The sequence below is a fragment of the Cyanistes caeruleus genome, chromosome 10, assembly GCF_971803275.1.
Source record: "Cyanistes caeruleus chromosome 10, bCyaCae1.hap1.1, whole genome shotgun sequence".
Lineage (NCBI taxonomy): Eukaryota > Metazoa > Chordata > Aves > Passeriformes > Paridae > Cyanistes > Cyanistes caeruleus.
The window spans coordinates 12946237-12974051 of NC_141710.1; the positions used below are offsets into that span (position 1 = coordinate 12946237).

A 27815-nucleotide genomic window follows, 5' to 3' on the forward strand; every position below is an offset into this window, starting at 1 on the left:
GCAGCGTAATCAACTTCTTTTCTGTGAAGTTTTCATGGTCACCATTTGTGTCCTCATATTGTTAACAGCTGTCTTCTGATGAAGAAAACACTGAAGTTGAAAGATGAAGAAAATCCTGCTTCTCAGACTCTTTGTGGAGGAAACAGGTTGCTGATTTCCTGCTTGGGCTTACTGTCAGGCTCTGCTGGGGTAGAAAAAGTTTAGGAGAAAAATATTAGGCAAAATCATTGGGAAATAGCACCTTTAGGCATTTCTGGCAATTTACTGCAAAAGAGTAGTGAGAGAAAAAGTTTAAAAATTTAGGTCCAGCAGGTAGCACAGAAGTTCTTATAGACTGGGTGATATAGACTGTTAAATGCTAGTGCAAGTTTAGTGGTAATGAGTTTGGCTTCCAGACATGTGTGTTAAGGGCAATAGAACTTGTTACTTTTTGATGACTGATTTGTTTATAATGTTCATTATCTTTGAGCTGTGTGTATTCTAACAGGAAAGAACAAATTAAGTGAAGTGTACGTCTTAAAAGGATTTGTCCTACTTGTTGTATCAGACCATATGAATTATTGACAAGAAACTAAACCTTGTAGGTGCAGACAACTTTAAGTGATACTTACAAGCATACCATTGCTTTAATAATTTTACGAAATCAGTAAATGTCGTAGCTTTATTTCATTTGATTATTTTCTAAGAGAAGTCTGACTTGAGAGGAGTGGAGGAATGGTCCTTTTAATATTGAGGACTTGATTCCTGTTTCTCCAGGGAAATTTGAAATGCAGATAGTTCTTGCTATGTACCTGAAAACTTGGCTTATTCATCGACATCGTGTTTTTCAGTTCAGGAAATGTATTTCTGTATTTCAATCCCCAAGCTCATAGAAAATTTCTAGGATTTCAGGGTGAGGGTTCAGCTTTATGATTAAAAGCCCTACTGTTCATGTAGGGCACGTAGAAGTTTTTCTAAGCTATTGATAAAATGTGTGGCAATGACTGAAGAATTAATAATGTAAGAAGTACCAGCATGAATGAGGAATTTTATCTTAGTATGTCAGGGAGAGTTCATCATCTGTTCCTCAGTATGGAGGGGCTCTGTGCCAGCAGGGGAAAAAGCTCTGAAGTGCCAAACCCTGGATTTCAATGGGCTCTATGACAGGCTGCAACAGTGTTCTTTCTTGAGACCATATTAATGGCTATGACACATCTCATAAGTTGTAAAGCTCTTCTTATATCTATCCATGCTGTTATCCGAAGTTATTAGGCCTTATTGTTCCGTGTATGCCTTCTTTGTCCCTCAATATGTCTTGTTTCTTTTTTAGTCTCTGGTTGTCTGGTGCTGTAACACATGTACCAGCTGTATTCCTTCTTGGCATGCTGGTTAGCTTGCCTCTGGACACCTTTGTATATCTCAGTATTTATGAAGGAAATCAAATAAAGTATGCAGTGACTGGAGGGAACCCTGAGAAGCTGGAGGGTGTAGGTCTGCCATCCAGCAGGACCTCAGCAAGGTAGGGGAAAGCACAGGTAGAAAGCTCCTGAAGTTTAACCCAGACAAATGTGGAGGCTTCCTCTGAGGAGTAACAACTTTGTGCAGCTGTGCTGGTGGACAGGGACCTTTGCAACCTGGTGACCAGCAAATGGCCCTTACTGAGCAGTGAAAAGTGGCAGTGTCCAGTGGCATTAGTCACAGTGGTGTGTGGGTTCCCCTGGCCTGAGGCTGCCCTCAGCAGTCTGTCTGTCCTCTTCCTGAGCTCTGTGAGTAGTTACTTTGCATCTGAAAGATGATCCCAAGGTGCAACTGCTGTGGGAGGAAAGGGAGGTGGAGGCAGAGGAAGACACAAACCAGACCAAACAGGTGAGCAAATGCAGTATCTTCTGTGGTACACCTGCATTTTAATTTGCCTTTGCATCAGACTACAGGTCATAATCTATCCTCTGATTAATGTCTGCTGGCCTTTGCTGTCTGCCACCTGATAGGCTCTGGCATAGAGGAGACATTCCTGTAAGTTATCAAGTTCATATTCTTATCTTGCACTTATGTATCTCATTTTCAGGTTTTCATACTCAGTAGTACTTGGTTTTTTTTCAAGCTGTCTTTAAGGTGTAGTGGATGTTGGCTGAAAGGATGTCATCTCTAGTGAATCTAAGCTGTGCATTAAGGAGCTGTCCTGCATAGAATGTGTGCAAGTAAGAGCTGTGTCTTTCTAAGATTTGAGAACAAGACTTTAGCAGTAATGCCATTGAAACTGCAGTGGTAAAATCCATTATTTCCATTTCATGAGTCCAAATATATGAATGTATTCAAAAGCCCCAGAATGAATAGTCATTGATTTTTTTATTGACTTGTTCATGCTCTTTGAAAGTATGTTTAAGAAATGAATTGAAACTTTTCTCAATTAAAAGAAAAAAAATAAAAATAAACACACACTATTGGAAAATAGTTTATATATTGGGCTTTTATTATTCTGAATGTTTTTTATAGTGATGTATTATTTCTAGAATTAATAATTATTAGTTAGTTGCCCATAGCATCTCTGACCTCTCTAGTTTGTTGTTTTTCAGCATCTGATTTGGAGTGACTACTGATTCCAGTCTTCTCATTTTCAGGAGCACAATCTGAAAACGCAAGCTAGAATATGATGAATGAATGAGCAAATGACTAAAGGCAGGGTGTGGCTTCAATGGCAATTAGATTTTGTTTGAAGAGGAGTTGACTTTAAAAGCACTGGTGATCACCACTCTTCAGTGAGAGCAAACAGGCCCTGCAGACCCCTGTCCATGGCCATGGCGTGTGTGGTGTTCTGGTCAGCAGTGTGTAATGGATTACTCTAGGATAAATTGTTTCCTTAGCTTGTGTCTGCAGCTTCTGGTCTGAGTGACACATTCTTTTATTAGAGGAGAGTTTATCCATCATCATTCTGATTCCTGGGACTCTCAAAGTACCTTAACCTGGAAGAAAGTCTTTCACTGGTCAAAGGGGGTGCTGTGATGGACGTCAGAGTTCAACTGTCCTTTGTGTATGCTGGGCTGGGTAACTGGTGACATTATCCTCGTTTTAAAAGGCTTCAGTGTCAGGTCTTGAGTTTTCTTCCATCGTCTCCTGTATTCCTCCTTCACTGCAGCTGTGCAGGAAGCTGTATCTAGCAAACTGAACTGTGTTATGGGGGGGTGGTGGAGGAGAGAAGTCATGACGAAGGAAAGAAACACATTCCTGAGAGTCCTTATTACAGGGCATGAAGAGTATGGGAGATGGCTCATTTATGAAAGTTGTCCTCCACCCTTAAGCAGCTGTTCTGGTTTTGTGCGTTGCCATGCAGTATTTGAACGTCTTGGGAAGCCACAGATGTTTGACTCATACACTGGACCTGATCTGATCCTTATTCCTAATGCTGGAGCCTTCTGGCTGAGATCTCTGTGACGCAAACCTTGCTCTCAGCTCCCACTTCAGTAAAGAGCAACAGTTTTGTTACATGTTAGGCCCCGCACTTTGTCCTCAGCTGTTTCACCACCACTTCCTGTGTTTATAGCTGGACAGCAGGTCATGGCTGTGGACATTACATTTACTCAAAATTATGACAGTTTTTTGTGACTTTATGCCTGATATAGATGTTTCAGAGAGAAATGCATCTTTATATTCTGTGGCTTCACATATATATCTATGGCTTATTAAGAAAAACAAGGGTAACATTAACATAGCAGGGCTTAGATCAGCTTTTTTTCATGTATTGCTAGCCCAGGATGAAAACATAAAGACAGTTTTTGTGACTAGGTGGTACATAATTGGATGGATATATCTATATTCTGTTTTTCGCCTTGTAATCCAGTGTTGGATGAATACCTGTGAATATGTTTGCATGATAATAATTTCTCATAGTTTTTATGTGATGGAAACAGTGAAAGTAGTCATTCCTATGCAAAGAAACATAGAATTAAAGTGGAGTTTAGCTGGAACTCGACAGCTGTTTGATCCATATCCAGTTGTAGGGCCCAGATGTGCCATCCCTTCATCACATGGCAGTGGTGGGAAATAGCCCAGAGAAGCAGCCTGGTGCCTCAGGAGCCTGTGGTATTTCAAAGATGAGCAATGAACTGGGTGATAGTGGGGTGTATCTCTCCTTTCTCCTATGATACTTCTATTTGCTTTGCTTTATACTTCTTTTTGCTTGACCTACCCTTCATTGTTTCAGTTTTCTGATGTTCTGCTGTTACTTCTTTCAGTTGAGCTTACTCTGCCTTAAAATTTGCTTCTTGGAATGGAGGTTTAATTACTGAACAGATGTGTTGTCTTCATTCTGCCTTCTCTAACTGCCTTAATCTCAGCTCTTCATTTTGAATCTTAGACTTCTAGCTCATTAAGTCCTGTGGAGTTAGAACTCTTTGTTAGTTAAAGACACTAAAAAAATAATACTCTTATCAGATCTTGCTGCAGTTTTGTAAACAAGCTACTTAATCGTGCTTTTATGTTAATGCCAAAGAAACAAATAAAAATGTGTTGCCCTGTGATTATAAACAAATGAATACAAAATTGCAGTCTAAATATTGAGACGCTTTTCCTTCCTTTGGGTTTTGTTTTTTTTTTTAAAATTCTCTTTAATGCATTCCGAAACAAGATTAACTAGAGACTTAAATGGAAATGAATCAGTTATGGAAGAAAATAAAGAAAGTAAAAGGGAGAAATTGATGTTGCCTGAAATCCTTCATGGTCTGAAGCTAGAGAAGAGGGAGAAGCCAAAATGTAGCTGCAGGGATTGCTTGCATATAAAACTTAGGACACAACAGTGGGAATGCATTGAGGTACAAGAACTGGAATACAACTATATGTAGTGAAGTCTTCAAAAGCTGGGGGTGTCATGCTCAGTGTCTGAGATCTGCAAGCAATTGGCAGCATTTTTCAGAACTGTTCTTGGAAAAAAACTGCTTTTCCTGAACTTGGGGCCCTCATCCAGTCTTTTTTTTTTTTTTATGTTCTTGGCTTGTACTCATGTGAACTAGAATGGAATTAGCAAGAGACAGTAAAGCTGTGGTTGTGTCTCTACTCAATGGTATAAAGTTGGCTTAAGAAATTCCTGCTCCAAATCATTCTTCCCTGCCTGTATAACTTTTTCCAGGAAGAGCTGGGTTTTTTCATGGGACTGAAATGTGAAATGTCTGATCCAATTTTTCAAAGAGCATGGAAGAAAACTTCCTAATACTTTTTTTTTTTTCCCCAAGGCATCTTACTACTCGCAAACAGGGTAGCTCCATGAATGGTTTTGCTGGAATGACTGAAAGAAAGAGTGGGCACCCTGTGATGGCAGCAAGGGCACTCCTTGCCAGAAATGAGTCCATTCAGCTCTCAAGGCAATAGCCTGACTAAGCAGCAGTGTTCATGGACTCTGAACAAAGTGTCATCCATCCTCAGTCTTCTGTTTTTTCAGGTAGCGATAAGGAAGGAGGTGTCCAAAGAGACATGAGCTTTCAAGCAAAAAAACCCCACAAGCTGTGTTTTAGCAATGCTCCATGAAAGCAGCTTTTACTGGCAAGTTAAATTTGACTGGCCTGGAAGATTTGACCAGTCTAGATTAGAGATAAATGATCTAATGAAGTGTGCCATCTGAACACCCTGCAGGTTAATTGACACATGGCAAGCGCTGTATTTTTTCCTAATCTCATTGCAAGGTTATTCATGAAATAGCTGCACCATGTGCAGGTTTGAGCCAGAAGGTCACCAAAAGAATTAAGAAAATTCCCACTGAGTTTCAGTTTCTTTCCTTTGTTGTTAGCTTCAAACATATAGACTGTTGTCTATACAAGAACAGAAGAAACCTATTTTGATGTGATGGGTATTAGGATTGATAAAATTTGATCTGAAATCTTTTATCAGTAGACCGTGTTTTAGCAGTGATGTAGTTTTTTTCTTCTTACCATCAAATCTCCTGCAATTCTTGTAGTTCTTTGAAATCTATGCTTTTTTATAGCTGAAATTCAAGTCAAACTGTGATGGCAGGAAATGACTTAAATGAGTGTGTGTTTGCCCCTTCTCCCCAGACTCAGAGTATTTTTGTGTAAAATTTTAAAGAAAAACCTCTTCTATGCATGCAGGGCAGCTTTAGAAGAGGTAGAAGGAGATGTGACAGAGCTGGAACTGAAACTTGACAAGGTAAGCTTTTAACTCAACCATGTTTGGTCTTAAAACGTGTGTTTCAGTTTTGTTTTAAGGTTGACAGCTGGTAAGTGTCAGTGGCTGACCAAGCCCCCTGCTCTGCAGAGGAAAGGATCCAGGTCAAGCTCATGGCTGTGCCTTGGAGGCTGAGCTGGATCAGAGCAGTGCTGAGCAGCTGAACTCGCGGCGTGAGCTCACTCCTTGCCCCAGCTGAGGCTGAGCTTGTGCAATTCCCTCCTGGCCTGGCCCCTCACTGCGCTCCTGTGACTCAGCCCATGGGGCAGCTGCTGCAAACTCGTTCAGCTTTCACGTGAGATAAAAGCTGGGGCTTGGTCACTGCTGCCCCAAGAGCCTGTTTTACCACAATGGCAAGGAGCTGAGTCAACATAAAAATTACTGGATAACTACAACAGGAAGGATGCTTGGATGGTTTCTTTGCCCCAACATAGGATCAAGTATTTCTGTGTTGCTTTTCATGAAAATTTATTTACCATCCTTGAAAAATCCTTCAGAGATGAAGGTTCAATTTTCTGGTTCTAGTCTCAACTTGACTTAGGGTCAGGGAAGTCAATCATAATGTGCCCCTTCTCAAGAGAGCATCTTGGCAATTGCAGTAACCACTCTTTCCTACATTAATGGCCTAGTGCATAAATGGTTCAAGAAGCGAGAAAACATCCATCACAAAATACTGAGGACCTTCCTATCAGACTGCAGTACCATGAGGGCTGAGATACTGACTGAAGCAGTGAGTGGTAGGGATGGAAAGCTGTCAGAGATTAATCTGTTTGTGAGTGAAAACATAATTGATTTTACCTCCTGAGATGTAACCATGACTCTTCAGCTGTGCTTTGTGCAGAGCCTTTTGCTGTCCTGTGCCTGTATTCTGAGTGTCTCAGGAAGAAACAACCGGTGTTGTTTTTGTTTGTTTTGTGGTGTTTTTCCTCAGAAACCACTGTAACGTCCTCATTTGATTGGGTTCTAACCCATTTTTAGTTGCTGTACTCTTTGCCCCTGTAAAACTCTCTTGAAATATGTGTAACATCTCAGTTAACAATAAATCAAGTAAAAAATAATTTAAAAAAATATATAGAGTGGTAACTTTCCCAGTAGCATATCTGTTGACCTAGAGTAGTATTCTTATAGCTGTCACTATACAGTAGAAAGCTGTTAATAGAATTTGAGGGTGAGAATTTAAGTTATGAAAGTTTTATTTCATAGCCTTAACTAAGCTCAGTGAGCTCAGTGTGTTCATATTTATATGATGGTGTAAAAACCAAACAAAAATAAGCCTTCCTCTTTCTCTCTCTTTTTATACTCATTTTAGCTGGTGAAGCTTTGTATTGCAATGATTGATACTGGGAAAGCATTTTGTACAGCCAACAAGCAGTTCATGAATGGAATTCGAGACCTTGCACAATATTCCTGTAAAGATACATTGGTTGAGGTAAGTTCTTTGAGGTGAAAATGGAGGGAGAGAAACATATCTTAAAAAGGTACGACATAACAGTTGGCAAGAGAAGTAGTTGAAGTTTATAGTATTTGCCTTTTTGCTCCTTTTTCTTTGATATCTTTCTTAGAGTGAGGGTTTTTCTGAATGTGGTGCCCTGCAGGTGTCTGTGCTGTTTACTTTCAACAGTGACACAGGTCTGCCAGATTTCAGAAAATGTGTTAGATTAGTGTACACACTGGTGCTTGCAACATGTTAACCACTTTTTGTAAGAGTATTAAACATGAAAAATATTAATTAGTGTGATATTAAATAGTATAAATTAATGTTTTAGATTATGTGAGCTTCCCATATATTTAGTCAATTTGAATTTTTCCTGCTTTCCCTCAGTTTGGTACTTCATATACAGGTAGGTAGAAATAACATTTTTGTTGCTTGTATCTTTAACGATTTGTTTGATATTACAGCTGTGTTCTCCTTCTAGCCTAATGGTTATAGTCTCATAATTGAGCTGTAAGGAAAATGAATTTCCAAGTTCTTTACTGAAAAGCTATAAACCTCTGAATTGTTGTTTTGTGCTGTGTGTTTAGTAGGCTTAACTTAAACCACTTTTATTTTATCTTAACAGACCAGTTTGATGAAGTTCTCTGACACCTTACAGGAAATGATCAATTATCATAATGTGAGTATTTCTAGCTGCAGCATGGCACTGATAGCTCACCTCCAGTTATATCTGATAATTGATTAATGGTAAAGCCTTTCTTGTTCATAGTGTTTGCAAAGTAATGGTTTAAATGGTGGTAAATCACTCTTGTTTTATATTTGTAAATATTTTATTAATATTTTGTTTACAAAGTATTTATAAATATCCCCTTTTCTACAGATTTCCATCTTGGTTTATTTTTTTATTTGGATTTTGTAATATTAGGTGCTCTAACACAGTAAATATTGAATAGTTTCATCTTTTTAAATCAAACTGATGGGAACAGTTACAGACTTACACTTTTGTTGGTCTGAAGTAATGATTGTCCTTTCCATAATTGGTACTTTTTCCCCTATCCTTTATAATACACAAAATGAACCTCTGATTTGCATAGTTTTCTTTTTGGAAGGATAGCAAATTTAGACAAGTGTGGAGAAAGGAGAAAATGCTAGAATTTAAGACTAACCAGAAACTTCAGTTTTCCCTGGGTTGAAAACTAATTTGTTAGCTTTTCCTCTAAAGCATTTGGTCTTGTATTCTGAAAGGCAAAAGGATGGTGTTTTTCTTCTGTTTTCTTCCTCTTTCATTGGCCCAACTGCTCTTCATTAATTTCCCAGCAAATTGCTGGAAGCAAACTGGAGTGTCTCCAAAGTGCTGAAAATACGCAGGGTACTTAAAATGTGGGTTTTTCATACCACTGTGATTTTAAAATTGACAAGATAAATAGAGAATGCAATGGAAGTTTGTTAGCTTTAACTTAGCTTTCTAAAAATGTCTGATTAGGCTTTTTGTTTCAAAATGCATGCTTTTAGAGTGGAAGGGGGGGAAGCAAAGCAGGTTAATAGCATTGTGTTTGATTTTCTTTTCATTATACAAAGTGTATGTATCTGCACCTAATCTAATGAAAACTGTAAAGGGGGTAAGTGAACAGTGGTTCTTGGGTTGTAGAGAAAATGGAGTGCAAAGCTTCAAAGCAGCAGTACTGGAGCAAGTATTAGTTTCATGTCAATGATTTCTGCAGATTAGATGGAGCAGATAAACCCAGGCTGTCCCTCTTCATTATACATGTTGCTGCTGGTTACCCTCTTAACCATGTCTTTTATCTATGGTTTGCTCTTTTGGACACCTCTGACATAGGTCCTGTATTATTGCTGCTGTTATTCTATGTGATCCAGCTTGCACTTATTTGGTAAAATTTGGCATAGCACAACTCTTCCCTTTTAGTCAGTTTGAAGGCAGAAAGCGAAGAACAATCCATATTAAAGATTTCTTTTCAGATCTAAGTAGGACCTGTCTGAGTTCTGTTCTGCTTTTTTTCCTCTACCATGCCCTTGTTGTGCTCAGGCATAGTGAGAATAAAGTGGCTTTTCCCAAAGGCACAGACATCAGGAGTGAGGCACAATTGCTTTGCCAGACATGTTGTGGTCCTGCATGGCTTTTTGTAAATATGCTTCAACAGGGCTTCCTGGCTCAGAGTGACAGGTCTGTTGCTGACCAAGGTGACAGAGCCATCAGGAGGGAGAAGCTAGAGAAAGAAAGAGGAAAGAAAGGATGGAAGGGGTAGGAGATGCTCCCACTGAGTTCTGGATGACTGTCAGTTTTTTCATGTGAGGCTTTGCTACAAATAAGGCCAGGGACCAGAGTAATGCAGCATCTTAAGTGAGTCAGCAGTGGGGGAGTAGCTGTCACAGCTTATGGCAAATAGCAGCTTTCTTAGACTTGGAGTATATGAAAGGTTGTACGTTGACAAAGCTGTAAATCTAATCAGATCATGGTCTGGGCACTTCTTTCTGTTCTTTTAGGGGGAATTATGTCTGTGTATATTTCTGCCCAGCACATTTTTTCTGTTCATTACTGTAAGAAGAATGCAAGGCTCATATTTCTGGGGGTCCTCTAATCATTTGAGTTCCCATCTGGTTTTATCTTTTGGTATTGATCTTGATTGGTACACTCCCCAGGCACTGGCAAGCTTAAATGTCAGCAGTGGGAGTAGTTCCAGTGTGATATCTAGTTTTTCAAGAAGTTCCTTATTCTAGTTGTCTGCTTTTCTGTTTTCCCAAAGTGGGAATACAAACAAGTTCTTCCATGCATTACTGATAGATACAATTCTGTTGGAAGAGGCCTCAGGAGGTGTGGATAGTTTGATTGCCTGCCTAAATCAGGGTCAGATATTGAGGTTGGATCAGGTTGCTTTGGTCTTGAAAACCTCCAAGCATGGAGACTGGATGCAAGGTATAGTACCACTGCTAATGAGTGGCTTAAACTCAGTCATGTGTCCCTTCAGTGTTTCTAGAAAAGCGAGATGAGCTGGTAAAGGTTTTCCTGTCAGTACTTGGCATTACTTAGCTTCTCATTTCCAAATCTTAATAAAGAATCTAAGACTGAGAACATTTTAAAGAAAACATTTTTTGACCTTAAACTTTGAGGTTTTGACTTGCTTTTTCAAGAAAATTATTTAATATTTCAAGATCTTTTTAATGAGAGATTCTGTTCAACTGGGTCAACTTTATTTTTGTGATGCTGCCTTGTGTATTTCTGTTATATAGAATGGAAGGTGTAGAGGGGTTGGAAATTAAGGCAACATTTCTTGTCAGCACAATAAGAAGTGACAAAAGGATTTTCCCAGTAGCCACTGACCTGTTCTGTTCCATGCTAAAACCCAGAGCGTGGATGTGAAGTTGAAGGAATGTGTGTTTTATTTTTCCAGTTATAATTTTTTGGGTCATAAGAAAACATACAAGTTGTTTCACATCCAGGTGTGCTTTGGCCTTAAAACCTTAACAAATATCTTACACTTTACAATTAAAATGAGTAGATTGTATTTTTAGCGCCCACCAGCCCTACCAAATCATAAGAAATTTTGGAAGCATTGCTTAGATCACTTATTTTTAAAAAGAATCAGCCATTCCTTTTAGTAGTCCAACAGTGGTGATTTTTCACAAACATTTCATGTAGAGATGGTACTAAAAACTCATGTATGTTACATTTTCAGCATTAGTTTCAATCCATGGTTTTGGGGTTTTTGCCAGAAGTTAAGAGAAGTTCTTTCTATGGTTTCATTTGTCTTTTAATTGTTAATAAATTGTCAAAGTTGTTTCTTCAGGAATATTACTGTACAATTAACATAAACTTCTATGAAACTAGTCATGTCTTACATTGTCAGGATGAGAGAATAGGATGACAGGTGCTCTTCTCTCTCCTTATAACCATTGTCTTTAGAAAAAGAGCAGGAAAAGATATTTGATTTTTGTTATTTTCCTTATTTTCTTCTTTATTTTTTATTTATTTCAAAACTACTGTGAAGGGATTTGTATTTTGCTTTAGAGACACAGTGGTTTAATAATAATTCTCATCTAATTCTGCGTAATTGCCATTTGTATTTCTGAAATCAGAAGGTATGAGTACCTCTGAATTACTGACCTATGTAATAATGCTTTCTTGCAGATTCTGTTTGACCAAATCCAAAGATCAATTAAAACACAGCTTCAGACTTTCGTGAAAGAGTAAGTTAATTTGCACTTGTAATGGGAAAATTATACATAAAATATGATTTTAAAAATCTGATTTGAGTGGGTAAGTGAAACATCCTTCTTGTAAATAGCCAGCCATAAATTGAGAAGTGTGTAATTAGGCTTTGTCAAAAATCACACCAAATCACTGATGCTTTAAATCCAGCTGCAGAAACGTTGCAATAGGATGAATTACTGATCTAATTGCATATTGTAATTGGCTAAGCTTGGGGAACAAAGCTTTTCCCTAGTAGGCATCAGATGTGTTCAGTTACATTTCAATTTTGTCCTTTCTTTGGAAAAGAAACACAATAAGCTTCTGTCATAATTTGTGGATTTCCATTTGACCCAAGCATGTACTGAAGAATATAGAATTTGAAAAAGACATCAGCTATAGCAGTCACAAGCTTGCTCTGTCTGGTGTAGCTTTAAACTCTTTTTCATGCTTTGGAATTAATTTGTTATCCATATTTCCTTTTTCCATAGAGATATTAGGAAATTTAAAGATGCAAAGAAACAGTTTGAAAAAGTCAGTGAAGAAAAGGAGAATGCTCTGGTGAAAAATGCCCAAGTTCAAAGAAATAAGCAACACGAGGTAGAGGAAGCAACCAACATTTTGACTGCAACACGGAAGTGTTTTCGACACATAGCTCTGGATTATGTTCTTCAGGTAAGGACAGCAATAAAAGTTACTTTTCAAGACCATTTGTTACATATTTTTAGACGTGTTCTTTACAATGTTAGAAGTTCTTTTTGTAAGCTTCTTGGAAGATGTGGAGATTCAGGGAAAAAGGAAGAACTTTAATTTATAAATTACTTCAAGTAATTTCTTTTTCAAATAAAATCTGAAGAAAATTAACTGATGCATTATTACTGCTTTAATGCTCTGTTATTCAGTGTCCTTGCTGCAATGACACAGTTTAATTTTCAAGTTGAACATTAATTTTGAAAAAAACCCAGTATTTGCCTGATATTTACCTAAGTGTTTCATGAGTTAGATATACTGTAGTTTCTTATATATTTGAAATAAAAACTGTAACCTAGCCTAGGAAATGCAAATTACCTGAATAATTCTGATACAGGATCTTGGGTACTTCTGGAATTTTTACTGTATGCTTTGGGTTGTATTTAGCTTGTCTAGATGCCTCAGAGTTGGGCATTGTGCTGTAAGGGGAGTCAAGAACCTAACTATCCTTTACCTTTTTAATGAAGATCTCCCATAGGGTGTTGAGAGGTATTCTTTGGCATGCTGCTTTGTAATAATTTTTTTTTTTTTGATACTTTAAATTCATCTGCTTCATACTTAGCCACAACTGCAGCAAAACAGGGTTAATGCAACTTGGATGGTATGATAGGCTGGGGCTCCCAAATGGGTCTGAGCTTCTCCTGTGATCAAACACAGAACAGCTCTTTGCAATTAAGCTGGTTTTATTATATTAGACATTATCATCTATATTAGACATTATCATCTCAGTCAGTTATTTAAAGCTAAATTAACCTTTCTATAAATTGCATTATGAGTTGTAAAATGAAGTGGAGCCTGTTAGCCTGGGCATGTTCACAGACGTGATGGTCAGTGGTCAACTCTGAGCTGTTTTTAAACACTAAGGTCATTTTGGTGCTTAAAAAGACGTATGAATTATGTCCCACAAGATTATTTGTACTAGCACTAAATGGTGTGGGGGAAGCTGGCAGTCACTACTGCAGCAGGCCAGTTCCCTGTGTGTGCATTGAACTGCTGATTGTTTGCCTCCTGGAATTTGTATGTTCAAAGTATGAGCAGTTCCTGGGATAAAGCTATGCTTAGAGTAACTGGGAACAGTTTCAGCATCTCTCAACATAGACAAAAATCAACTCAGCTTTAGGAATTCTTTCTACTTGCGTGATTCTTCTGGGAAAATGGTTTCACAACTGTGGTCTCCTTGTAGCTAGACTGGCTTTAAACTGTAATTCAAAACCTTTGCTTTCCTTCTATTTTTATTTTTCTTTGCCTCACAGGCTGAGGGTTTATTCTGTGCAAACAAATCTTAATTATTTTTGCTACAGAAAGTTTTCCAAAAGAATGACTACTTAAGTATAGCAGTAGAATCTGGTTTTGATTATAGCTTCAGCAAGTTTATTTATTTTGCTGAAATTCTAAACTGACATAGAGGTGTTAAATTACAAAATCATGCCTGTTTCTGCTAAGTGGGTCTTTTAAAGTAAAATCTGTAGTTCTGCATGGCAACCTTTAAAGTTTAGAGACCAAAGAAGGTAGGAGAACTAGGTGAATGTGAAAAATTGGTTATTTTTTCTATATAATGTGAAATTCCTCAAGTTCTAGGGCAATACCATTAATCAGTGACTTCAGCTAGTTTAAAAGTGCAGGTATACACAGAAATTACTTATTGAAACTATTATGTTCTTGCTTGCCTGGGTCTACTTTTGGGATACTTAAATACTGTAAGTCTGTAAGAAAAGAAGGGAGAAAGTAACCCTGCCCCCATCCTTTGATCTGCCTTGGCAGCAGCGCTGAGTGCAACTTCTGCGAGGAGTTGGCGGGCTGGCTTAGCTCACAGTGCTTGAAACATCTTGAATTCAATCTCTTGAAAATGAGAACCAATTTTCCTTGCTTGAAAGGTGTATTTATATTACTTCTAGCTAGCACATGGTGTCTTGTATTTTCCCTACTGATGTAAGAAAATTGTGACTATCACTGTGAAGCTCAAGTTTTGGAAGTGTTCTCTGATTGCATCACTTTGATATTATAACAGAACTAGAATGCATCTTCTTCTTTTAAAAGTACTTCGGGAAGTCTGATATTGAACTGTCTTCTTGCAATGTTTTGAGCTTGAATGTGATTACTTGGGGGAAAATTGCAAATAAAAAAAGAAGTTTAGAATAAAATAAATTACTTGTTTGTTCTGTTTTTTCTAGATCAATGTTCTTCAGTCTAAAAGGAGAGCAGAAATCTTAAAATCGGTAAGATATACTTTATTCTCTGTATATCAAATATTTTAATCCATCTGAAATTAAAAATATGGCCACAAAGCAGTATGTTAAAAATTTAGTCCTTTAATTACTCAAAATGTTATCAGTATATTTGCCGGTTTGGTGACTGTCAGTTTGGCCTTTACTGTAGCTGGGCATACATGTTTAACTGTTTTTGACAGTCCTTCAGATTTGAACACTTACAGGTTTTCACTGCTTTGATCCTTTGGTATGTGTTCCATAGTTAAAATCAAACTTTGTTTGCCTATAATTCTGCTGTTTAGGCCTGGTTTATTACTTTGTTAACTGTAAGTGCTTCTTATAATCTATTCTAAGATGAATTCTGCTCTTTCTAAGAACAGAGCAAATTTTAATATGAATAATATGGTATCTGCTAAGTTATCTATGCCTGCATGCCAATTTTCTTCATATTGTACTTTTCCACTTCCCATTATCTCTGCTAAAAGTTTATTGAGATATAGAGTGACACATTAAACAGTGCTGTTCTTTCAAATGTCTGAAGTTGCTCTCCCATAATTTTCTTAATTCCTTAAAAAGCAGAAACTTTACTTGGGTTGGTTTATAACTGCCTGCTATTTTGCTCTGCACCATCCCAACTTGTTATCTATGTTAAGGCCACAGAGTCTTCTCACATGTGTTCATAAAGGTTATGGGTTTGGATCATTAGTAAAATATTCTATAGCCCCTCTCTACCTTACATGTACCAGTTATACAGGAGACAGCAAAAATTTCAGGTGACATGAATTAGCAGTAGTTTTCTGCCATTAAGTAGATTTCTTTTGTTTTGCTCATGGGGTTAATGCTATCAACTGATTTCTGAGATTTTTGGCTTGGTTCTTTTCTTCCTTTACTTTCCACATTTATTTTACAACATTGGAAGCTCTATGAGGTATTGATGTAAAACTGTCAGAATATGAGAGGAGAAATTAAACCTTAAGTTGTAGGTTATGTGAATTAAGTGACAAATATATGTGATATAAATTTTAAGAGAATAAATATTTACTTTGTTCCTTCTAGATGTTATCATTTATGTATGCACATCTGGCTTTTTTCCATCAAGGCTATGATCTGTTTAGTGAACTTGAGCCCTACATGAAAGATCTTGGTGCACAGGTAACAGATTATTTTAAAAATGCATAACTATATTCTGAAATGGAAGAAATCTTGATATATGCCTCCATATCAGGTACCTCATGGATTTATTCAACAAAAAGGGAATTGTAGAATAAAGGCAAAACATAAAAAATATACCGTAATGAAAGGAACGAAAATAATTGCAAACTGCAAGTTGTCTGTTTACTAAAATTAATACTACTTTTAGGATTTACATACTTTAGCATAGCCACATACTGCTCTGTGAGGTACATTGTGATATTGAGGATACTGGATTATTTGAATTTCAAAATTTTTGTATATGACCCATGTTTATAAATATATCTAATAATAAAAAGTAGATTAGGCTGGTTTTCCTTCTACTCATATACTTTATTTACTGTGTAAATTATGCAGTCTGCATAATTAAATTTTGATGTGTGCAAATATAACTTTGATGTTAGCAACTTAGACCATAAAACGCAAGTAGGATTTTAAGTAGTGCAAAATTTACTTCCTATGTGGAGTCCTTCTTGCCCATTTTTGTATAAGAACAGACAATTGACTTCTGGGTTTTCAGTGAGGGACTCATGAAAAGCTTAGATGGACCACTGCCAACTGCACACAGGAGACATTGAAAATGGCTATGCAAATAGATTGGAAGATACAGTATTGAAATGAAGATCTGTCTGTGGTGCAGGGAGAAGTCTCAGCCATGTCTTGACTTGTTTTTCAGTGCAAATTATTTGAGCACTTTCTATTTGCCTCTATCTGAGAACTTGCAACAAGTGCTCTGACACAAACCCCTCTATTGCTACTTCCCAAACAGATCCACAAAGCAGCCAAATTTTTGTCTGTCCAGGTAAAAAAAGCAAATAAATGACAGAAAAGTTTTACATTTGTCTTGAGTAGATGTGTCATTGAGTGTCTAAGAGATGAAATTGTTCTGAGCTATGCAGTGGAGCAGATTGGGAGCTGTAGAAAATACCACCAACAACCCAATGGCTGAATAGTTATTCTTCTTCTATACTAGGCCCCAGCTGGGTTACTGTGGGTCTTAATTACGTGTAGAAATATGTCAAGTCTTGGTGTAATAGGGGTACTTGAACAGTTCAGGTGGATGTTACTCTTCTGTAAATGTGCCCTTTATTCTTCAACAGCCTTCCAGTTTGGATTCTAAGTATTGAACTGTTTAGTGTCTGGTTGTATAACATGAATGTCCTGCAGTTCTGTGGAAGAGGGGATAAGGAAAGGAGACACAAACTGTGGAGTTGACAGTGGGTTAGGCTATCAGCCAGGCTTCAGTGTTTCCATTTCATTGATGTGATTCAAGTAAGAAAATACAAGGTTATTTTTGAATGTCTGGTCATGGTTTTTCTTGATCTGGTAAGGAGCACTGTGTAGCATTCATTTTGGTGCTGGTATCATAGCAACTGAAGGAGTTAAATTTAGAAAATCCGTAGCTAAGAATGTTTTAAATATATTGCAGTTGGAGCAAGGATGGACTGAAGACCCTAAAGTTGTACAACTTGCGGAATTGTTCTTTTGTAGCACACCTTGGTGTTTAAGTAATGGATATTTTTCATGACAGAAGCAGATTTGTAAATAGCTGTTGAAAGTTTTAACAGTTGGTGGCTTTGCAGCTTGTACTGGTTGAAGCTTCTGCCTTTAACAAAGTATGTTGTGACATAACGGGATTTGCTGGATTTTTGTGAAAATGCTGTTAGATTCCTCCTGTTGGTGAGTGAGTTTTCATTCCTAGGTGAATTTTGTGCATGATCTTAATTACAAGGGTTAACAGCATCTGAAGTAATAAAATTGATCTTGAATAGTATAGTTATAATTTTGAATTATTTTTGTCTGTATTTTCAAAATAACTGTTTTACTGTGATGGAATAGGATTAAGCAATTTTGCTTTCTGGATACTTCAGGTCAGGGTAGGATCCCTTGAGAACCAGGTCATTGTATGGGATTCTTTAATAGTGTGCAAGCATAATATGAGCTTTTGCATGGAAACTATGGGTTTTGTTTCTTTTCATATGAAATGTGGTATTAGCTTAAAAAGAAAACATTTGAATTTTCATTGAGATGACTATTCAAAAAGCTGAATATTTTAGTCTGACTTAATTCTCCTCAGAATGCCAGTTATAGCATTATGTTTATAAAAATGCATTTAAATGCAGTAGTTCGAAAAACCAGATTTTCTGAAAATTACTTAGTGATGCTATAATGACTGGGATTTTGATAGTTTAGTTGTGATTTGCTACAGCTTTTGATAGTTGTATGCTGTTGGTCTCTAAGACAATTGATGTGCTGCTCACCTGAGTGAAATGGAAGAAACTCTGGTTTGAGCTTGCAAACAGGAATGGTGCAATGCTGCCTACATAGTAAAAAAAGTAACTGATGGATTGAGCTACTGTTAAGAATTTTGTTTGGCTGTGGTAAATGTACCCTCAAACATTTATATTCAAGATAAATTATAGGTAATTGCCCTACCCTGAGTGATCACCTTATGTTTCATCTAATGGGGTAAAGGAAGAATCTTGGGGGCCATGTGCAGATTCCTGAATCTGGAGTTTTTAGCAAGACAGTTGATACCTATAAAGTTTTGAACAGCCCTTGACCCAGTTCTTACCTTTATCATGAAAGAAAGGGTTCCCCAAGGTTTCTTGATGCAAAACAATCCTTGAGCCCAGTCTCTGTTTTAGAGGCTCTTGTGTAATTTTTAAGTCCTAGAGCTGCTTAAATGTGGCATGTGTACACTTCAGCCTTCAGTATGTTCCTGTTCACAAATGCCTATAAAGGTGTGCAAGTGCTGGTATGGCCTTTTGAGCCAGAGGGGAAGACAGGGAGAGAAGAGTTAAAAAAGTAACCGAGTATGGAATTGGATCCAGATGTTTCAGCTTTCTGATGTCTCCATAATTGTTGGAGACTGTTTAGCACAAGGGTGTAAGGGCCTGTTATTGTCCCTTTTTTCTCATTTATATCATGTCAAGCAGAGAAGTGAAAAGACTGGGGAAATGGCCGGAGTTGGCAGGGGCCTGTCACTTGTGGTTCTGAGAGCGTGTCCAGGGGATCCTCTATGTGTGTGGATCAGAGGATGTGTTAGTCATCTGTGCCCTGTGCCAAGAGAGTGACCCAGCTGGGAGCTGGTGTTGCTGCACGCTGTTCTTGCTGTGGGCCTGGAGCAGAGCCAGCCCTGTCCCTCAGCCGAGAGCTGCGGGCCGAGCCCTGCGCGCCGAGCCCTGCGCTCAGCGCTGTGTCTGCACCGCTGGGTAATGGCAGCCCTGTGTTATGGGCTGCTGGGTAAGTACCAAACCAACTGCTCTTTCAGACAACATCTGCTTCTCTACTGCATTTCTTACTTAAACATGAAGGCCTGAATAAAACAAGCAACAAAACCCAAAGAATCAAAACTATGTAACAAAACCAACCAAAAGAAAACCCCAATCAAACTTTCTCTTACAGGGTATCTTAAATGTTCTCTTCTTTTTGTGATTGTAAAAGGAAAGGTTTTGGGTAGTGGCTTTTTTATTATCACAGACTTTGTAAGGATACTAACTTAAATATTCTCTGTGACAATCTCTGTTACTTTCAAAACCATATTTTTATTTCCAAAATTAGTTTGATTGTCTCTGCCTAAGACTTCAAGCAATCTTGCTTGAGTACTGCTGATCAAAACTATCAACACAAAATCCTGGTTGAGACAGTTGTCCCACTTTGTGGAGGGAAAAATCTATAGCACTTGCTCTTTCTAGTTTTTGCTGCTCCTGCCAGTGCTGCTGCATAGGCCAGCAAGAGCAGCTAAAGCATGAGTCATCCTCTTGGGAGACTGAGCACCAATGCGGTAGAGTCGCATATGCTTGGCACCATGCTGTTCTTTGAAACAGTTCTTCTAATGCTTACAAGAAATGTACACCTTTGTAGAGGTTAATTCAGGGTGGCAGAGCAGTGCTTTAAACGAGGCTTCAGTGGTTATTCAAGGTAAACAATTTGTGACATAGAAGTAATTATACTATGCAAATAAAATAGAAGTCTTGCAATGTCTAGACATAATGTGTTCTTTTTTTTGTCAGTATTGTGAAATCTACTGAGCCAAATTTCTTATGATAATTTAAAGATACAATTTTCTGTTTCTCTTTACAGCTGGATCAGTTGGCTGTAGATGCTGCAAAGGAGAAGAGAGATATGGAGCAAAAGCACTCCACTATTCAACAAAAGGTACTTAACAGAATGTAAAAGGCAGGCTGCACACACATTTTTTTTAATCTGTAGCATCTCTCCCCAGCATCTCTGCATCAGAACTACAAGGGATGGTATTTTTAGTGCAGAGAGACATACTGACACGTCATTAAGTGTAGGGTTGGATTACAGATATTAATTTTGTGTTACCGAACAAAATATTATGCTTAGTTTTTATGGAAACATAAACAGAACAGTAGAATTTATTTGAATGCCAGGATTCTAGTATTTCAGTAGAACTCCTAATTCCTATTACCTCTTGAATTGAGTAAGTTGTACAGGTTTCTGTGTTTCCATGCTGTGTGTTTGTAGAAGAGGTGTATGTGCTGCACAGCCGTAGGTTTCACTTTGGACTGTGCCAAATCCAAGTGCAGCACTTGGAGCTTGTGTGGCAGCTGCTGTTGCATATGAAGAGCAAAAGTAGACTTTTTTAATGAGCGTCTTATGTACTGGTTCAACTGTGCACAGATACAAAATTGAGAACATCTAATTGGTGTTCTGGGGAAGATTTGTGCAATAATTCTTTCTACTTATTGAGAAAACTATTGGTAATTCATGTTGGGGGGAATGACTTCTGATGCTTGGATGTTTCAGAAGCTCTGGATCAGTATTGGTTTTGCAGGTATATTGCCAGAAGTTAAAAATATTTCCACCAAACTCTGGTAGTGAGCTAATACTACAGGCACTTCTAAAAGGAATTAGATAGCAGTTTAAAGGTAATGCTACATTTCTTACTATCATTCAAATACGTTCTGTATCTGTTCAGGTGGCATAAATTAAAAAATCACAGCCAGTATAAATGAAATCTGATAACTAAATAAATTCAGGAATTTATTTTAATAATAATGTTTAATAAACATACTGAGATTATACGTTGGGTAGCCTTAGTAGGAGCCAATATTAATACTAATGGGAAAAGGTAACGGTTTTGGTTGCTGAAAACATTTTTATTGGTGCATCCTGTCATCTCTTTAGGAATTGGTGGGAAGCATTAGGATTGCTGTAAAATTGAGCAGATGCGATGATGAGGGCAGAGCTGACATGCTGTGCTTCGAGTCAGGAGATAAATACAGGCAAGGAAGGGGAAGAAAGGGAGGAAATGGGAAAGATGAAACTTGAGAATTAATGTTGAAGGTCAAATTTAAAGTTTATTGGGCTTAAAGGCTCAGTTTCAGGAATGGACACTAGTTGAGAGGTTCTCTGTTAAAGAGGACAGTGGTGCTTGGTGAAGGATTTAAGTTATGAGCAATTATCTTTTAATTTGCCATAGAAATAATAGCTGGTTCCCATGAATTATGGCCACTGCTGTTGCCAATGGTGTTTACAAGTCTTTGTTTTTTCTTCAAATGCTGCTTAAGGCTGCTTTACAGGTAAACTACTTTTACTAGTTTCAATTATTACTGAAACTTTTAAGCTTCATGAAACTTGATAAGCCGTATCTGTGTGTAATATAAATGTTCTTGATTTCTAGTAGGAGTGACAAGCACAGTGATGTTACTTTTATTGTTACTGACTTAGACAATTTAATGCTGTTTCTAAAATATAATCAGGGCAGTCAGAATGTACTGTATGTTGTCCTCTTAAGTTATGTGTTTTGAGTTGTAAATATTGTCTCTTGTCCTTATCAGTGAAGTCACTGTCGCATTTTTGTGCTGATAAGGCCTAGACTGTGCTTTATTGGAGATTCCTCTTATAGCTTGTCCAATCATTTTCTCAGTTTCTTATTCAAATCACATTGTCTGTTTTTGTCTCCTCCTACTTGCTCTTCCCAACCTTCACAACAAGTTAGCTTCTAGCTCATCAGGATTTCAGAACTGCCCTAAACTTTGGATCTTTTTTTTTTTTATCACTACTCGTCATCTGGTCACCCTGTGCTGGATGGCAACTTTATTCCCCACTCTCTTCTCATGTCTTGTCATGCTGCTTTCCACTATGTTCCCAAATCTTCCAATGCCAAATCCTTCCATGTTTTATAACAACTGAAACTTCTGAAGCTTATTGTGTTGAATATTCCATGAGGTATATATGCATTTAATATACTGAAGTTCTAATCTAATGCTTCAGAATGATGCCTTTCCTTCATTGTGTGGATAAAGAACAGTTCCTTTTCTGAAATGTATAGGTAAGTGCATACGTGCACACACCTACCCACCCACTACCTGTGTTTGCATATATGTGCATATGCATGCAGAATAATTGCACTAATTAAATAACCCATCTCACTTTTCTGTATAATCATTGTCCTACTTAATTAGGCTGTTGATGGAGAAGCTATTAAAAAGTGTCATGGAAGGGCTTGGTCACCAATACAGTGTGATTTCTCTTTTAGCAGAGCTGATAATATGATTTACTTTTTTAAATTACTTGTAAGTTTTCTGGTCTATTTACTCAGAAGATGTCCAGGACACATTTTTTTTTTAATTTTATTTTTTTCAGTGTAAGAAATTATTTTTTCTGTATTAAACTGAAGAAACACATGCTATGAATTAATCTAGAAATTTCATAAGCATTCTGGGAAATTTTTGCAACATATTTTTATAAGGAAAGATTCATATTAAAAGAATGGTGTCGCAGTGTCAATACATTAGACATGACTCTTGTTTTCTGAGCAGTTTGCAGCCCATTGCTGCAGCAACACGTTTAATTAAGAAATATTTTAAAAATCAGTTGCACCTGTCAAGAGCTTCATGGCTTTTTGGTATTGTGTCAGAGCTAATCTTTTGTTCTAAAATGAGGGAGATGGTACAGGAAAAGTATTTGCATTGAACTTCAAATAGTTGTTGTTGTATTCAAATCCCTTTTTCATTAAAGTAAAAATCTGCTTCTGAAGAACTGCTCAGGAAACAGCTGGAGTGAGAATGATTTGAAAATTTTTAGCATCTTGAGTAAACAAGGTAATAGGAAACCAGATGCTACCACAATCACAAAGCAGGCATAAACCTGAGCTGCTGTTGAGAAGATGTGTAGAATAATCCTGTCTCCAAAACCAAAGATGTGCTTGTATTTCAATTGACTTGTTTGCTCAATGACACTCCTGCATTCTCTCACTCTCTTGGACTGTAAAACCTTGGTACTTGTGCTGTCTGTTGTTTTAAACCCTTCCTTGAGGGACTTTTCAGCTTAAGCATGACAAACATCTCTTGCCAATGGAGAGGGAATGGAAACAACTTTCTAAATGGGGGGTTTGCACAATTAGTGTCTCCTGTTCAGTATATGCTGGCCTAATTTTTCAGGTTAGTGTTTTCTTTAGTACTTATGCTCTCCCATTTACTGCCTTTGAAAGAAATTTTTAAAATGCTCCTTCTCTAAAGTAAAAAAATCATTTGGGTTACACATTCAATGTTAAAATATAGTTCCTAAGATTTACTAGTAAAATGGTTTCAATAGCTTTCATAGCCTGATAGCAATTTTGAAAGTAAAACAAAAGCTCTGCTACTGAAAAGTATGGGGAGTTTTGTTTTGTGAACAAGAAAATCATGCACAGAGAAAAGAAAACATGCTCTGAAATAAATCAAGTATGTGTGATGAATTGATACGTTCATACAAAAAAGCATTCACTGAAACACTGTCAAGAATATTAAGTCTTCTGTGACACACCAGATTAGTATTATTTCTGGAGATGAAAGTTGTTTTTCCATTGCCAGCTGGTTTGCTGTACCACATGGACATTTAAAGAAAATGGGGGAAAAAGGCATGAAAGCGTGCTGTTCACTTATATAACCTATTTCTATATGTTTCTCTTCCAGTAGCAGCCAACCATGAAAAATCAGTGTCAGAATAGAAGCCTTACATGTTTATTCTTTCAAAACTGAATGAAATGTGTGATGTAGCACTTCAGTGAAAATTACGTAGTTCTGGCTACATTTTCTTAGTTCTGGTTAGGTGAAATCTACTTTAATCCTAACTGACATCTAATTAGTTTAATTACTTTTTAAATGAAGTCTTTACCAGTTATGTGCCTGCTGGCAGAATACACAATTCTGAATCACATACAGTGACTAGTTTATTAACATGTGATTCTCTTATGAAGGACACTGGAAAGATAGGGGTGGATTTTTCTCCACCCCAGATTATTTTTTGTGATTCACTAAACTTTTCCATGCACCAAGATAAAAATAAACAATAATGTGACTGCTTTGCTCCTATTTTTTTAATTATAGAATAGCAGAGACTGAGATCCGAACACAGCTAATTTAGTTTCATTTTCTCCTTTTATCCATGGAATTTAAATGGAGCATTTTTTTTTTTTTCTGATTGTTTGGTCATGTTTTCCCTGACGACTTTATCAATGAAGTTTTTGTGGATAAAGCACATGGAAGCCTTACTCCCTCCCTGCTCCAGTTCACAGTCTGCCATATACAGTTAAGGAGATATTTGACATTTGTCTCTACACTCTGGTGTCTTTTTCTGCTCTGTAAAAGTGGAATTCAATCAGAGAAGTAATTAAAAATTACACTAAATGCATTTCATGAGAAGGCACAGTATTTTAGATAACTCTGACTGAGAGTGTGGCATGAAGGTTTCCTGTCATAATTGTATGCACCTTCAAAGCACAGATCTGGACTCATTGGAAAAGACAGCTGCATTTGCTACAGCAGTTCTCCAAATCCAGAGGAAAATCTGATTACATAGTGTGGACAGAAAAGACTGAGGAAATGTATATTGTGTTTAACTAGACAAGGAGTTGCAGGCATCAGTGAGGCAGGAAGATGCAAATCTTTAGCAGATTTCATTATGTTTGGGAGCTGGTAAGTTAGAGTAATTTATCCGTTTTGGGGGAATGTAGGGAATGTGACATCAGCATGTCTAAGTTTGTGCATAGTGGTTTTCTCTTTTTATTTTGAGAGCTTACATGAAGCCTTTTATGTTCAGCATGTTCTGATCTAGAAAACAGGCAGAAAGTCAAAGTTATTAAATGCTAAACAATAAATACAAAAAAATTATTTGCTTTTGGTGAAGCTTTCATTTGTAACTAGTATGTTTATTCAGATTGGTGTATGGTAGTAATATGATAGTTTCATTTTCTTTCAGAACTCTTGCACTGATCATCTGTTAATCAATAATAAAAATCTAGATTTAACATTTCAACATTAGTTAATCTATCCAGGTTAGCAGTAGCTGAAAACAGTGAGTAATTTTAAGGAATTTGTGCTGTTCTGACTGGTGAGCTTAAAGGGCCCATTTTAATATTTGTAACCATTTCACTATCATGTGTAATTAACCTTGGATTGGACCAAACCATCTGCATGTATAAAAGTAAACATCATGTGTAGCACGAAAGTTGTGTGCATCCTGGGCTATTACCTGGAGCTAATGACCATGTTGGTGTTGAAGCTATTTTTTAATTTATATATATATTTCTTGCCTGTTTTTGTTTATGTATAGAAAAGTTCCTAAGGAGCAAAGTACAAAACAGAGACTTTCAGATGTACTTTTCATGCAAAGCTGATGTTTCCAATTTACAAAAAGTAACTACTGAAGGTTCAGGAAGGTCATATTACAAAATGTTCTGGTTTTTAAGTATTTAACTTGTTTGGTTTTTTTCTTCTGAAATTTAATTTTCAGTAATGTCTCTTACACCCTTGTTAAGGGGAAGAAGCCATATGTTGCTAGTCTACTTTAAGGATATATATTTTAATAACAGCATGTATATTATTTTCATCTCTGGACAAAGTTGTGATAAATGATGTCATTCCATGTGTGCTTTTTCATGCACCCCTTGTAGATGTTAGCCTCCCACTCACTGAATATCCGAACTCTACCTCCCTGGGAAGAGCCCATGCTGTTCTCAATGAGATGTGAAAGCAAATGATCACCACATATATTATTACTTAGTCTAACCTACCTTTGCTGAAGATGTGAAGCAGTCAGCCTTTCTAAAGCTTGGAAAGTTGCTGTTAATTGTTATTAGCTGGTTTAGGTGTTAAGTTGATGGAAATGCATATTCCCTTGTCCTACTTGTAATTTTATAATCTTATCCAAGATCATAAAGAAAAAATTACTGCTAAGGTCTTGTCATCAGTGCCAGCACTTTGATTGCTTTACTCTAGAGTTAACTGATGGCATCATCTTTATTTGATTACTTGTCTTCCAAGTTCCTATGTAGCTCAGCTGTCAACATGACAGAGCTGAAGCAAATGCTAAAGCACAACTGGCGTTACACAGGTGTCTGCAACAGTCTGCAACTGTTTTTCAGTTTTGACTCCTAATTTTCATGGCTTCTTTTCCTCTGCTTTTCTATCCCCTTTGCTGGGAAAATATGAGAGACCATTTGAGCAGACAGTTGAAACATCAGATGCTCTGTCAGCAATGTTTGCCCTCTATTTGTTTGTAGAGGTCATCAATACCTGAACAAGAAATTCCCCTTGTTGCAGGTAAAGTAAAAATCTTCAGCATTCTCATTTCCTAAAATTGATTTTTTTAAGAAATGCCATTAGGGGCTGAGAGTCATGGTTTGACTAATAAATGTTGCAAGGAAAACTTTATTCTTCGATATTTACTCTTTGACAATAGTACTGCTCGTATTTGAAGTTTCGTTTGAACTGCAGTGTGTTTTTCTTGTTCCTTTGTACTAGGATTATTCCAGTGATGATACTAAACTAGAATACAATGTAGATGCAGCCAATGGCATCGTTATGGAAGGTTATTTATTCAAGCGAGCCAGCAATGCCTTCAAGACTTGGAACAGGTAATTACTCAGAACCTCTATTTGCTGCTTACAAAAATACTGCTTTTTAACCTGAATTCTCATCTGATTCATAATCTCTGTAACTCGCTGACTCCATAGTTTTGATAGAACACTGGGGTGACTCTGTTTGTTAACTTTGAGATGACACTTCAAAGCCATTTTTCCTTGTTTTCTGTCCTAGTTGTTTGCAAACCCTTCTCTTGTGAAAGCATATGCTAGGAAAGTGTTAGAAGACAGAGTAAAATAGAAGTTGTATAGCCACTGGAAGCAGACTAACACAGTCAAGGACTCAAGTTATTTTTCCTGAAAGATAAGCAATGTAATTTTTATCCTTTAAAATTCCTGTCCTATGCAGTGACTTTTGCTTAGTAGTTTTGACGGCCCTTTTGGGAATTCAAAATATCTTGTTAGTCATATATCTTAAACAACGTGTATTTTACTACTCTTTAAATATTTTTCTTCCTGAACAGGATTTCTTTTGCATTTCCAATGGTGTGTACTTTTTTTCAAGGAAATATATATATGCTGGAGCAGTTACAGCAGAGTTGGATACAGTTCTTGAATTTTAAATTTAATTTTTTGTGATACAGAGCTTTCTATTGTCCATGTTCTGCTATATTTTCATCCGTGCTTCTGTTGAACTATTTGCTGTGTTTGAAAGGACAGAATGTGCATTTCAGTGGGTGGTCCCTTCCAATCCTAATTTTTTTATACTTCCTTGAGCTTCTCAGCACACCACAATCTTTTAAGAAATTTGGATCGCTTCAGTTAAATCCATAAAGTGATGCTAGGGCCACTGATGTCAGTAAGACTGTATCTATATTAGCAAGTCATGGGCAACTAGTGCAAAGGTCTGGTCCTTTGGCCTGATTATTCATCTGTAATTGTAATGTACTTTCTGGGTTAGTTTCATGCAAGCAGAATTCAGAGTTCTCCAAGGTCTCCAAGATCTGTGAAGCATCAAAGGATGGTGAAGGGAGAAAACCAGGAGATGTGCATCAAAAGCACCTT

The 27815-nt window shown here is 37.2% G+C and overlaps 1 protein-coding gene across 13 annotated transcripts in view; it reads left to right on the top strand.

Annotated features, from left to right (window-relative positions):
* The window catches only part of ACAP2 (ArfGAP with coiled-coil, ankyrin repeat and PH domains 2), a 61834-nt gene that overhangs the window by 11232 nt on the left and 22787 nt on the right, over positions 1–27815 (top strand). For 6 of the 13 annotated variants that reach the window (XM_086843583.1, XM_086843588.1, XM_086843592.1 and 3 more), the window contains exons 2-11: positions 6072–6129; positions 7457–7576; positions 8208–8261; positions 11727–11785; positions 12278–12461; positions 14708–14752; positions 15800–15895; positions 20021–20095; positions 21475–21486; positions 26692–26804. In XM_086843583.1, coding sequence (XP_086699709.1) covers positions 6072–6129; positions 7457–7576; positions 8208–8261; positions 11727–11785; positions 12278–12461; positions 14708–14752; positions 15800–15895; positions 20021–20095; positions 21475–21486; positions 26692–26804 — 816 coding nt within the window. Of the gene's footprint in view, positions 1–1910; positions 1993–2080; positions 2178–6071; positions 6130–7456; positions 7577–8207; positions 8262–11726; positions 11786–12277; positions 12462–14707; positions 14753–15799; positions 15896–20020; positions 20096–21474; positions 21487–26691; positions 26805–27815 lie in introns of those variants that run through there. The other 7 variants (XM_086843587.1, XM_086843591.1, XM_086843595.1 and 4 more) reach the window with 2 other exon arrangements.